Below are 14,013 nucleotides of genomic sequence, written 5' to 3' on the forward strand. Positions count from 1 at the left end.
AATCCCTCACAATTCACATAGCCCAGCTTGCACATTTGAGGCATCCCACTGCCCCATGCTCTCCTCAAGGTAATGCACACAGAACCACAGGGTGGCACACCAGTGTGCACATGGCACCCTCTCCCCGGGCAGAAAACAGCTCCCTTGTCAGCCTCCATGGTGGCTGGTGGGGAGGAGGAGAACACACAAGGTCTTTGAATGGCTGGAACTGTTGGGAGTCTCCCCCCAGCTGAGGCACAGGACTGCAGGGGTGGGTGGGAGAGAGATTCTCTTTGAATTGCTGGAGCAGACTGGCCAATCTGCCCACAGCTGGGGCCTTGGTGTCTGGCCAAGTCACGAGCACCAGGTGCTGGCATACGATGACTGTGCTCCATACAAACTTCACTGCATGCACCACAGGCACTGGATTTCATTTGGGTCTTCAGATGCCTGGCTGCTATCCAGGCTGCTGCAGATCACCTCCACCACTGCTAACTCCCTCACAGACTGGATACTCTCAGTGGTTGTCCACTCTTGCCTTAATAGTTTACAAGACCTTCTTCAAGGGGATACTTCTTCATACTCAACACAAACTGCCTCCAGAGGGTGCTGATTTTTGCTCCTTTTCCAATCCTTTTGTTGATCCCCCATTCCCTTGTGAGGCATCCCAGCTGCTGGGCTGCCTTGCTCTCTAATTCCTGACTGTTGGCTCCAGTACCAGAGCACTGCAGCAGCCAGCTGATAATTAGCTCACCAGGCTGATGGCTATAATATTTGTGTGTGTCTTGCAGCTTACTCAGGGATAAGGAGTTGATGATTTCTGCATTGTTTGTGATTTCTGTCTCTTTCCCCTCCTGTTCTTGTGACTGTTCTGCTGCACGACAGGCTGCCTCTCCAAATCCTCCTCCTGCACCCTCTTGGGAAAAGCTTTCCCCCGACTGAGGGAATTTACTTCTGCCTCTATTGTTTCTTTGTGACAACAGGGGTAACTGACAGAGTTGAGAGGTGCTTTCTGTGTGTCTTCAGGCACAGAGACCATCTCTGCCCTCCAGGGGTGCTGAACAGTTCTTGGCAGGGTTAGGCCAGGCCCAGCAGTGTGAGAAGTTGTGTCCCTTTAGCACAGCCAGGGCATCCTTTTCTCAAGTGTACTGTCACTTCTTCAGGATCCTGCACTTGTTTGGCAGTCAGCTTCCACATGAGCAGAGGTAAAAACCTGTTCTAGATACCTTGCCGCCCATGACCACACTACCTCAGGGCACATCCCTGCGTGATATTCCTAAATACTCAGTTAATCCTAGGAAAAGCTGGATACAGATTCGTGAGACACACTGATGTGAACATTCCGATTACCCAGGAGTGTTCAAAATATGGGGGAGTCATTGTAACAAGCTGGAAAGCAACCCTGCAGGGAGCAAAGAGAAAGGTGCTGTTGTTTCCTCCACAAACTGTGTCTCAGAGGAAAGGAGAGAAAAGGTGTAATTGTTAATTATCTCCACGAGATGGTTCCCAAAGTACTGGGACAGCAGCAACACACAGCCCAAATATCAGATTAGGCTCAGGGCCAGTGCTTTCATCATAGTTCTCCAAGGGAAAACACAACCAAGAGCTACACAGCACAGTAAACTGCAAAAGACAAACCCAGCTTTCAACAAGCTCTCAAATTGTCATGTTTACTCTTGAGCAAGACAGGGAGTGGGTAAGGGAACAAATAAACCTGCATCAAGAGTGAGTAAGTCAACATCACAACCAGCAATAGCTAAACAGGCATAAAAGGTTCCCTCTAGCACACTCTGGTAAAACATCTTATTATCTTGAGCCCTAAGTGTCCATCCTGGGTACCAAAAAGAATTGTGTTGGACAGCAGCTAGGCCGCTCAATCAGTGCTCCCCACCATGGGATGTACTGTGGGTTTTTAGCTCTGTACAGACAAAGGATGGATACAGTCCCTCATGGAGGGATTTTCTGGGCTGAGATGAAGCATGTCTGGGGTTAGACATGCCCAACCAAGTTCAGTGTGGTACATCCCAGGGAGAGCATTCCTCTCTATCCAGCTGAGGCAGTGTGAGGCCAGAGGCAGGCAAACAAGGGCTTTTTTCTATTTGCATGACTTGCTGCTTTACTAAAAGTAAATGCAAAATCATTCAAAGAGATCAAAGAGTGATCTCCCCCACAAGCAGGTGAGGGAGATCTGAAGAGTATAGTCTACTATGATTAAAGCCTATTTCCCCCTGGTCTTTGCTGGTGCTTCAGCTCAGTGGGCATGAGTGGAGGGCAAGGAGACTCTCAGACCAGAAGAGAAAGAACTTTTTACTGAACTGCTTCTGTTCCTGGCACAATTTAAGGCTGCAATCCTAAAGGTCAAAAATATTGTGGGAAACTGGAATTGATGCCACCAAAAAAAAATACTTTTTAGTAGATTCTTCTAAAAATCCCTAACCATTAAGAGATAGAGAAGTGTCCCCACACTCTATCCCAGAGAAAAGAAACAGTGAGAAAATCTGTTGGTTGAGTAAAAGACAGTTTAATAGATAAAAGGGGAAAAAATGAAAACCAAACCATGAAAAACAAGCAAGGAAAAAGCAATCACTACCAGTTGATTGACAGTCCCCAAACAACAGACCCCTGCAACATCGCCCCTCCCCATCCCCAGTTTTTATTACTGAGCATGATCTTGTACAGCACAGGCTGTCTCTGAGGTCAGCTGCCCCAGCGGTGCCCCCTCCTGCCCCCTGCCCACAACCAGCCCCTCACTGGGTGTCAGAGTGAGGAGCAGAGAAAGCCTTGGTAGTGTGCAAGCACTACTGTGCTGAGCACAGCAGGTCAGCAACACTGTTTTAGTTGCACATCCAAAGCATGGGACTGCATAGGACACTATCAAGAAAATTAATGCCATCACAAGTGGGATGCAGTAGATCAGGATAAATTTTTTATTTTAATTTGGTTTAAAAAGCAGCTGGGACCTTGTCCTGTATTTTGTGCATCTGTGGAATGGTGCAGCAATTCCATATTGGCGATAGGTTCAGAGGAGCAGCCACCAGGAATGTCTGGTTGAGTAGCTGGGTGACTGAAGTAAATGGTGTGAATGCCTTCCTCAGACCACAGGCCTCCCTCTCCCTGACCTGCTTCAGAGGTAGGTGGGGACAAGGAACCAAGGAGACAAAAATAAGAGCATGACCAGACCAGAACAGCCCTAAGGTTACACATTGCTAAGAAGCTGTATGAGGTGTGAGGAGTACATTAGTACACAGCAATGACTAATTCACCCAGAGTCTGACAGATAGGTACAATATTTTGCTTGTAGTTTACCTACAGGAAACAAGACAACAAAAATTTTTGAAGAATTACAGGCAAATACCTTAAATATAAGATTACTTGATAATATTGATAAGGGATACTTCACATTGTTTATTTGGTATTTTTCAAAATTAAGGTTGAATAATTTAAAAGCAATCAGAACATTCTGGTGATAAAGATACAAAAAAAGTAATTAATTTTTGATGATTCCCCTTTATTTGTAACAAGTACAAATAAAACTTGTACTTGCATGAAAAAAATAAACGAGATGTACATAGTTTTGCAGTATGGTTGGTGTTTCTTTGGCATAGCTGAGGTGAAGTGACTCAGAATATCTCCAGCAACCCAAGCTTTTTGCAGCCCTAAATCATTATGAACCAATTAACATAGATGTAAAACAAAGAAAAGATGATGAATGGCTCTTACTTCATGTAATGTGCAAAAACAAGAGCCAAAAAAAGCTGAAATGTGACTCTGGTTGAACTTAGGTAGTTCTTTCAAGCACATTTTTTAATTAGAACTTCAGGGAACTTAATGGGTAAGTGCCTGGAATAAACCACACTTCTCAGTGGTTCTCTTCTGTCTTCAGCCCTCCTGCTGCAGTAAAAACAGTAACTCAGGGAGAAGTTCCAGAGTCTTGGGAAGAGAGAAAATGCCAGGGCAGGAAAGAGAGAAAGTGCAAGAAAGAAGGGGTCTGGTGTTGAAGCCATTCTCCAGAACAAAGTGAGTCCTGAGTTCTGGATGGTGCTCCTAAACAAAGATTGGGACTCAAGGTTGCTTATTATAAATAAAATATCATGGTATAATGTGGGCAGCATGTACATAGAATATTATGTACATTACACAGGATGTATTTCAGTGTATTTTTAGAGGACAGAGTTTTTATTTATATTTTACATTTGGTGGAATGCAACACTCTGATCTATGACAAACAAGCTGTGCAATGGGGAGGGAGCGCAGGGGGAAAAGGAGGGAGGAGAGAATTTAACAGAAATAACTCCACTTAGTGTTTGACTGAGGGATGTAATGAAATCTGTTTGCTGTGCTAGCTGTCTCCAGATTGGGCTGTAATTACACCACAGAAGGAAGAAAGGTAGCTGAGTCTCAATCTAGATCATTTATGTAAACTCAGCCTTCTTGTCAACGGCATTCTCAGATTGCACGAGTGCAAACCACAAAAATCATCTCCTATGAACAAAACAGAGACGGTCTCAAATTGCAGGCTTCTGATACACCTTATAAGCCGTCTGTAATTGGACTTGAAACTCCAACACACTGAGGTTCAAAACTTCTCCAGTATTTTCTGCATTTTATTCAGGGCAGTGACTACTCACAGAGGAGCATTCCTGCTTCCTTTTTGCCAAAGGCTGATGTCTAGCCTTACAAATTAACATTTATCTGGCTTAAATTAACACAAGTGTCACAAACATAGGAAATTCTTTTGTGTAAGACTCTGTTGAAACAAACTGCTGGATCTGAGGGAGGGATATTCCCTCCCCCAGAAGAGTTGGAAAAACCTCGTTCTTTGACCCAGAGCAACATTTTACATAGGCACAGTATAAACTCCAGGCACTCACTTCCCTTAACAGAGCCAAATTAATATTTGATTAAATATTTCAAAGCTCCTACTTACCATGCTTGACACATTTTCTCAGCAAGTTTCTCAAATACAGAACTCATTAGGCACAGGGTAATTTTACATTTGAATACATAAAAAGAGTGTGAGGAGACATAACTGCGTGCAGACAGAGAGGGATTTTCCCCCATTAATCCCCTAAACTGCCCTTCCCCTTGGATAAGGGTATGTTAATTCCCGGCTTCGGCAGCCCGCTCTCTCTGGGCAGGTTTGAGCGGGTTTCTCGTGACACCTGGATCTTCACGCCCTTCCATCCCTCCCTCTCTCCCTGCATCCCTCCCTCTGGCAGGAAAACCACCGGCCTCCGCCCTGGCGCCGTCCCCGCTGGTGCCCAATCAATACGGCCTTATTTCCTGTCCATTTGCTGAGGTCACGGAAACGGGACTCATTAATTATTTCTACCAGTGCAGCCTCAAGTGCGCTTCTGGCACGGCAAGCGAAAACCGTCTGTGACCTTTTTTCTTTCCTCTGCCGAATTCTGCCGGTGGCGGCGGCAGCGAGGGCGCGTTCCCCTGCCGGGACGGGATGAGGCGATCGGAGGCGTGAGGCGGCACCGGTGTCCCCGCCGGGTGGCTTCCACCTGCGGGGCAGCGGGTCAGGGAAACCTGGTCACGGCGCAGACGATGTTGGCCAAGGCGTCCCTGGCCTCCGAGGGAGGGAATCGCTCCAGGGCTGCCAGCGCTCTGTTTCCGTGGCAGCGGCAGAGGTCGATGGCAGAAGTCACACCTTTGCCAGCCTTGATCGCTTCCCGCAGCTGTTGGAAAACACAGGCACATCGGTGTGGGGGGGGTTTCGGCCCTGGACAATTACCTCTGCGAGCACAGGGCTTCTACCGCCTCTTCCCGAGGTAAAGGCAAAGCCAAAGCCATCACACAAAGCCCTTAAAGCCTCTCAGCTGCTCTGTTTAGCTCCCTACCGCAGCGAAACTGTGTGTAATGTAAACTATGCCACCCGTTACTTCAGCACATGAAAGATGCTGGCTCTCCAAAGGGCACGCTTAAACTAAAAAAATAAAATTAAACTTTTAAATATCTGAACATCTGATACCTCAGCCAGTGCTTGAGAGCTTTTGTTCAGAGCTGGCAAACCAGCCATTTGCTCACACTCCTGTTTTCTGCAGTGAAAATCTGCATTTTGTGAACACCCATTCCATCTCCTGCTTTCAGAAACCAGCATAGGACGACACAGGTGGAATGACTGTATTTTGTAATAGGGGTTTCTATTTATAGACCATGTGATTACATTGCTCATAGTGGACAAAAGCAAATTTTGTCAGTAAAATGTGGTAAACTATCATACTGTACTCATGCAAAGTCCTTCTTATCAATAAGGCCAGGGAATTTGACAAAGGCTTGGCGATACACCATAGGAGAAAGAAAATACTTTCATGGAATAACTGATATCTCATAGCAAGTTGCTGGAAAGATCTGGCACCTAAAAAACTTGGATAAATGATGGGTTAAATTTCCTCTGAAATAATACAGACAAAATTGACAAAATAAAGCATGTTATTTTACCCATACCTGAACTTAGCAGAACTCTAAACAGCTTTTATTAGGGGCTTTTTTATTTTTAATTAGTATTTTCTTTTTGAACAGCATCAGGAGACTGTCATGAAACACTATTACATTTTCTACTCTAAAATACAGGTGTTCCCAGACCAACTCCAGCCTGATGCCTCATCCAAGAGCCTGGGAACAAAGGCGAAGTGGATCTTTGGGATTTGATTTTTCCAAAAGCATTACAGCATTTCATGATCTTTAACATGCCCTACACAGCTTTCACAACTCTCTAACATCATTGCACCAGCTTTTTAAAAAAAAGACTTTTCTTGGATACAGGTACTTACAGTAACAAACTATACAGGGTTTCCTAAGTCATGTTTTTCATCAATGTTTTCACAGCTCAGTGCCCAAATTATTTTTAAAAATACATGACTATGACCTTACCTATCCAGTTGAAATAATATACATATATATATATACCTATCTTTAAAAAAATCCTAGATATGACCAAATTGTAAGTCACCCATTTTCTATACATGCTTGCATTCATACAGAATGATTGATGCTTCTTATCTGAAAGTGGATTCATTATCTGTATTTAAAGATGAAATTAGCTGAAAGCATATTACAGCACTTGAGTGTTCAAGTCCCAGTTCATAAAAATTTTATTCTTCTCTTCAGTTGGAATCTTGCTGCACTGTGTGCTGGAAAGGAACTTGCCCTGAGGCATAAATGCATCACATAGCTAATTCAACGTGTCTTCTAATGAGTGGGAATCAGCCATATTTCCAGGGCTCTGCAGCAAAGGTGAGGATAGGTGAGATGAGGTGCTCTAGCAGCGTGCAAAGGTGTCCCTTCCTCTTCTCTGAGGGACAACCTTGTGGGACAGTAGAACCTCACACATCTTGAAGCAAACTCTGCTGAATTTGCTAAATCTTATTACAAAGGATTAGCATAACTTCTAGTACTCATGGAAATATATACTGAGATGTAAACAGGAAAGAAAATAGCTTCTAGAAAGTGTTCAAATTGGTGAAAAGCCAGAGAAGCTTAGCTTAGGCATATATATGCTCACATATATGTACCATGACTGAGTTGAAAGAGCAGAGCCTGGAAAGGGGGAGAATCCTAACACAAGGACACAATCCCTTTACACGCCTGTCTTGTGTAAGCCCTCAGACACATGCACTGCTTTGAAGCCAATACAATCACAAAGCTCGTGTCAAACTATAGGCAGAGGATCACTACACAAAAATCAGACTAATCCGCTGTTGAGTGTTTCCCAGCAAAGTTCAAGGAACCTCAAAACGGAAAATATCTGCTTACATGGACAGCTTTTCAGTTAGAGATCCTCCTATGTAACAACTCATAGGCATCAAAACGTACCTGGTTTGTATTCCTTTTGCAGAAGCAGCTGGTCAGCTCAAATAAGCATACACAGAGGCAAAGCAGTCTGAACTAACCAGACTACACACTAGCTCTATCTCAGCAGGGGTTGTAAAAGGGAAAAAAGAAGTACAAATATGGCTTTTTGTAGTGGGAAAGTTCTAAAAGAAATACAGGAACTAACTCTGACAAACCAGGCTTCAGCAGCTCTGCTGTATGCAAAAGTCCCCTAATTTAAGATTTTAGTTGCACTCTTGGTTATATTACAGTTACGTTTTCAGACTCTGTCTCTCAGATTTTGAGCTTCAATAATTTTATGTAATGAACTTCACAAACTAAGGACACAGAAGAAAAAAAATCAATGTATCCAGTATAGATGCATTATTTTCAAATCTGGATAGGAGTAGCTGATTTTTACAGCAAATGATCAGAAAAGCAGAATTTACTGCTTTGATTTTTTACTTTATAAACTTTATTTAAGCTGCCTCATTGATTTCTTCTAAATATAAGAATCTGCTCTTTTAGTCTCTACTTATATGGCATATTTAATTTTGTGCATATTTCCACTTGTAGGAACAATTTAATCCACACAACCTTCTTCAAAATGATATTCAGTAATTAAAACTGAATACAAGTCAAAACACAGATTGCTTAGCTACACTTTTCTCCATTTGAACTGCTAGATATGCTGGAATACTGCATTTTTGCTTTTAAGCTTTTGTTCAGACCATTGGCATTAAAGCCTTACTTCATTCTAGAAGTGCCAAGACTCTGAAAAAATCACCAACTGGGTTTTGGTTATTTAAATTCAGCTTAAAGAATAGTCTTGCAATAGCACAGCCAAGCTGAGGCTCAGATGAGATGTGATCTCCTCCACCACGTATCTGCACTGTTCTGCAATCTGTGCCCTTGCAGATACTCAGAACTTAACTGAGCAAACCCACACTGGCTCTGCTTTGAGCGAGAGGCTGGACCAGACATCCCCCAGAGATCCCTTCCAGCTTCCAGTACTGTATGATTCTGTGAAGAGATTTCAAAGTACCATGTTTCTCAGTCTGTTTGTTTAAAAAGGGCAAAGAGAGGGCTTCTCATCCATACCACAAAAGTGAAGGATTTGCCTTTCAGACCAAGTGCTCTGGATTGCTGTTGGACAGAACAGCTGGTCTGAGGGCAGCAAGAGGTCAGAGAGGAAAGCTAGGAACTGCTGGATTTTGGAGACTGAAGAACTAAAGGAGTCAAAAACTAAGCAGGTGTTCAAGTACAAAGTCAACTAATTTCAAATCTTCTCTGCTGAGACATTTCTGCTTCGTGAGCCAAAGGAAAGAAGATTCCTTTCACACAGTGCTAACCTGTAGGGAGCAACAAATCGGGAGCAGGGTGGGGAGGGGTGGGAAGACTCACTGAACACGTGGTGAATATTTTGGCTGTAATAGACTTTATATGCAAAGGGAGAAAGACAGCACTGAAATTCCTGATGTTTTTTTTTCTTAGTCCAACCTAGGATTAATTTTTTCCAATTAGTAATTATTTCCGATTAATTATTTCAGTGGCAATATCTCAAAAGTAACTTCAGATTTTTTTGTTGTTGTTTTAAAAGGATGATCCTAAACCAGATAATTTGTTATCTATTGAAATCTTTGAATATCACACATTCTCTCTGATCCTGAAGCGAGCTAAAACATTTTACATTTCTGAAGTACACAGTACTTGCTGAAACAAAAAGAAACCCCAAAACCTAAATTGATCTGTGGCTGAGTGACAGAATAATGCTCAAAATGCCTGCAGTGTTCTGCACTGGCTTTCCTAAATTTGTTTTCCCTTTTGTGGGAGCAGCATGCTTAATAAGCACTGGTGTTTTAGACCGCTGAAATGTTAACCTTAAAAAAGTATCAACATATTTCATAGGTAGTAGATCAATTTTGTCAAATTTTTTCTTTGTTTTCTAAAGAAGTACTTTGGAACATTTCAGCATCCATTCTTGCAGCTGGACATAGGGTTGAGCTCTTCGTTCTCAAAAATACACTGCACAATCATTTATTTGCATCACTTCATAGCATAGATATAATTTTTTTTTTTTAAATCTTTTGTTTGCTATATGCAACATGATATGCCAGCTGAAACCAGGGCAGTATTTATCAAATATTTCCTGACAAACTTTTCTGTACATAAGATAAAGAAATGCATCTTCAAAGGGCCCAAGTGCTCTGCAAAAGCCCCCATTAATAGAGTAGAATTTATTTTCTTTATTCATCTGACAAACAGAAAAAAATTCTTTTTACTTCAAACTGAAACCCACACTACATATAGGATGAGACCAAATGTGGGGAGGGTCGTCCCCAACAGGAGAGGAAAGATGCCCTGCTTACAGGGAACACTGCTGTTACACAGCTCTTAAAATACTCTGCCAAAAAAATTACGAGCCATCCCAAGACACTGATTGATTGTACACATTCTTTATTATTTTGGAAGGGACACCAAAGCCTTTCTATGCCTTTCACAACGAACTTAACAAGACCCACCAGTTCTTAAATCTAAACAATGGAGGTTGTGAAGACTCTTCACCCAAAAGCATAATTTTCTTAAATCCCCCTAATACAAACAGTGTTTGTAAATTGTCATCTTAGCACACACAAGCAATCAACTTCATATTTATGTTAAAACATATTATTTGCTTTCATGAAACAAAAGTTATGCTGGATTTATACCCCAAAGAAGTGGGAAAATACCCACTGATTACAAAGATGCAACTGATTGTTGGTACTGGATGTGCACCTTGATAATTCAGATATTAATTCCAAAAAACAAGAAAATTGCTTCATCTGAATCACTTTGGATGCTTTTGTAATACTACTAATACATCTAAAAAGCCCCATTGACTGACTATGCTGTGTTTTTTATTATATGTAACAAAAGGAGCTAATGGCAGTGGTTGCTCCAAAACAAACACGACAAATCTTCATGCAAAACCAAGAGGGTCATAAGCATCTACACACAACGCTCTGTTTTTAACTCTTTGCTGCATTTCAGGAGCAAGAGGGTGAGCAGCCTGTGGCCTACAGTCCCATGATGACTCCCTGGCATGTTAACAAAGCCATGGGATGACTGTTCCTTACCCCATGGGGCTGCAGACCCACAGCCAGCACTGCACAGGATGGCTGCACTCGCCGTGGCAGCCAGCGGTGGGCTGGGCAAGGGCAGCCTGCACCTCTGGCTGGCACCTCTGGCTGGCACTGTGCTATTGTTATTTATTAGCAGCATGGCAGCTGGCTACCACTGAGAAACTTCCTTGTAGCCAAATGTGACCTTTCCCATTTTTCTTCTGTTTCCCACCATCTGGGAAGTCAAGACTTCAGTGCCATGCAGTGTATGAACAGCTGGATCTGCCCCATCCTGACTCACGCCTTCCAGCACGGTACAAACTCAGCTCCTGGTGTTGATGTAGTGCACAATATTTCATACACAAACCAAGAAAGTATGTCATAGCATGCCATGCCAGACTATGCCATACTTTCCAAGCCAGTTTGGATGAAAGGCCTCTATAACAGACAGCAGAGCAAATGGACACGGATACAAAAAAAAAAAAAAAAAAAAAAAAAAGTTTTGCTACATCCTCTCTCACTTGACTTAATTTATCTTTTCTGAATATTGCATTTAGAAAAGTGACAAATCATTGCATAGCACAGTAATTGGCTGCAAAACACAAGATTTATTACTTTATTTAGTATTATAATTTTTATAGAGCCTTGGCCAGAAAACAAGAATTACTCCTAGCTTACTCATTTCTGCTACTAGTTGGGCCTTTGTTACACTCCTTTAACAAGTCTGTATGATGCCAAGCATTAAGGCCTCAGCTTTACCAGAGAGATTTTAATCAGTGTTATCAAGTGGTAACAATTACATTGAGAATCTCAGTTGTTGTTTGAAAATTACACAGCTTATCTTGCACACAAGGTATGCGTAACATAGATAAAAGCTTTCTGATTTTAAGAAGTCTGAGATTTTTGCCACGTACAAATGAGGGGGACGTGAAAGTTACATACATGAAATTTGTCCCTTACTTTCTCTTTTGTTATCTGAGAAACACCACAAAAACAGCTGAAACAATTTTTTCACCTCTTTCAGAGACTTTCAAACACCACAACAATGGATCAATAATTTGCCTGGATGCAGTGTGATAGCATAGGAAAAAACAGAGTGAGAATGAAACCCTCACACACTAATGTGAGAAAACATATATTCAGAACACAGACAATATAAAAAATCTTTCTGATAAAAAGATTCAACAAACCTGGGATGAAAAATCCCTAAAAAAATTTGCAAAATATAGTGACTTTATTGACCTGGTAGTCTCAGACTTAATCAAATTAATAGAAAGCTTTTCACATTATATTTGTGTCAGAGACCTCACCAAACTTGCTAGTATGATGCAGCTATTTTTTTGTCAGTGAAAAAAATCAGAGGTTCCATTTTAATATAACATGCATCAAAAGAACAATTCAGAATTCTTAAGCAGTCTCATATTTGAAATAAAACCTTCACTGTTTAAGAAGGCATGTTAAATGTGTGGATCTCAATTTCTCAAATTTACTTTCATTATTTTAATTGAAAGTGCAGCAAGCAAGGTAAAACTTTCTTAAGTAGGCTAACAACTTTTGTATACGCATATTTATGAATTTAACTAAAGGAATAATATTTTTATCTCAATTAAGTGGCACACTGAAGTTCATAATAAAAACCAAGAGAAGAAAAATAATCAAAATTTTCAAAAGTTCTACAGGTAGTTTTGGTGATCTTTGCTTTTACAAAACTAAAGAGGAGATATTTTGAAGGCTCAAAGAGACACAAGCTCCAAGATTTGATTACAAATATTGAAGTAACTGTATCAACTGAATAGAAAGATAAGACGGGACTGTGATGCTGAGAAGAAAAGACTGAGCAATGTGCAAAGCACTGCCTGTGGTGATGGAAGAGGAAAGACAACCCAGCAAAAAGCAAAAAATAAAATACTGATTTGTAGAGCACATCATGCCCTCTAACTGGCTGTGTGCATGTGCTGGTCAAGTCGTTCTGCTGGGGACAGCTGCAGGTTCCTGAGTTCATTTAGCATAGATATTACTAATGATCACTTTTACTTTAAACCAACTAACATAGAAAAGAGGGACATGATAGCCTAGGCTTTTGCAACTGACCTCTTAAAAAAACCAAACAAACTAGACATTGTTTGAACTCACAAAATCATGCACAATTTTTCATATCCATTCACTTTATAATATCTGTGCTTGTGCAAGAGATAATTACCTAAAGCTCAAAATACAAAACTTGAAGGGCCTTCTCTCTTTCTTTACCTTTTATTCAAGTGTCCAAGTAGCTGAAGCATAATATAAGTTTTTTAACTTCATGTGAAGGATACAAGATCTGAAATAATTTCAGTCAAAATGTAGAATAGTCTGACAAATGTTTGATTTAGTAAAGCAAATTTAGATGTTTTTCTTTCCCCTTTGCCTTTTTTTCCCAAAGTATGGAAATTACACTGTGTGGATTTGTGGAAATGACAATTGTGGATCACAATTATAACAATTAAAAGGAGAAAACTCGTTCTGGACTTGCAAAAGTAACCTAGGTTAAATATTCACAGGAGTGGTCCCCAAGACATCTGAAGAATAAATTTGGTGCCCTCAGTGGTGATTTAGAAGAAAGAAAACTGCTATAAATGTGACTGGTGTAGAGAGCAACCTAAAAGCATAATGATTTTAAATGGCAAAGTAAGTTGAGATCCCTCTGCTATTCTAAAAGGAAGGAAGGGCAGAGAGGCTTTTAAGTAATCCAAATAGCAATTTTTGTTAATACAGAATAATTACAATGATCTGACCCATACTTGTGTGTTACCCTTCCATATGAGCAGCAATCAGTCAGAGCTGTAACACTCTTCAGGCCCTACTTCAAGAAGCAATTCTCAATCATGCTCATGGCTCAGTAATTTATATATTATTTCTCCACTGATGCTGGAGATAACTGACTGGACTTCATGATCTGCTGAAGACTCAGAACACGTCAGGCTCATGCTCAGTGAGCTTGGGACACTGCCATCTCTCTCCATCACACATGTGCTGTGCTGCAATATTTAACCAGGGGACCCTTTCAGCCATCTCCTGCAGCCCTTTGAGAGTTTCAAGGTGTCCCAGCTACTTCCAGTACAGCTCCTTAGTTCAGGTC

The 14,013-nt window shown here is 41.3% G+C and overlaps 1 protein-coding gene across 1 annotated transcript in view; it reads right to left on the minus strand.

The window, feature by feature from the left end:
* Positions 1–2,883: 2,883 nt before the first annotated feature.
* PDSS2 (decaprenyl diphosphate synthase subunit 2) overlaps positions 2,884–14,013 on the minus strand; it is a 109,610-nt gene continuing 98,480 nt past the window's right edge. Inside the window, exon 8 of the mRNA XM_063150964.1 lies at positions 2,884–5,663. Coding sequence (XP_063007034.1) covers positions 5,505–5,663 — 159 coding nt within the window. The 3' untranslated portion in view covers positions 2,884–5,504. The remainder of the gene's footprint in view (positions 5,664–14,013) is intronic.

The sequence above is a fragment of the Melospiza melodia genome, chromosome 3 (genome assembly GCF_035770615.1).
Source record: "Melospiza melodia melodia isolate bMelMel2 chromosome 3, bMelMel2.pri, whole genome shotgun sequence".
NCBI lineage: Eukaryota > Metazoa > Chordata > Aves > Passeriformes > Passerellidae > Melospiza > Melospiza melodia.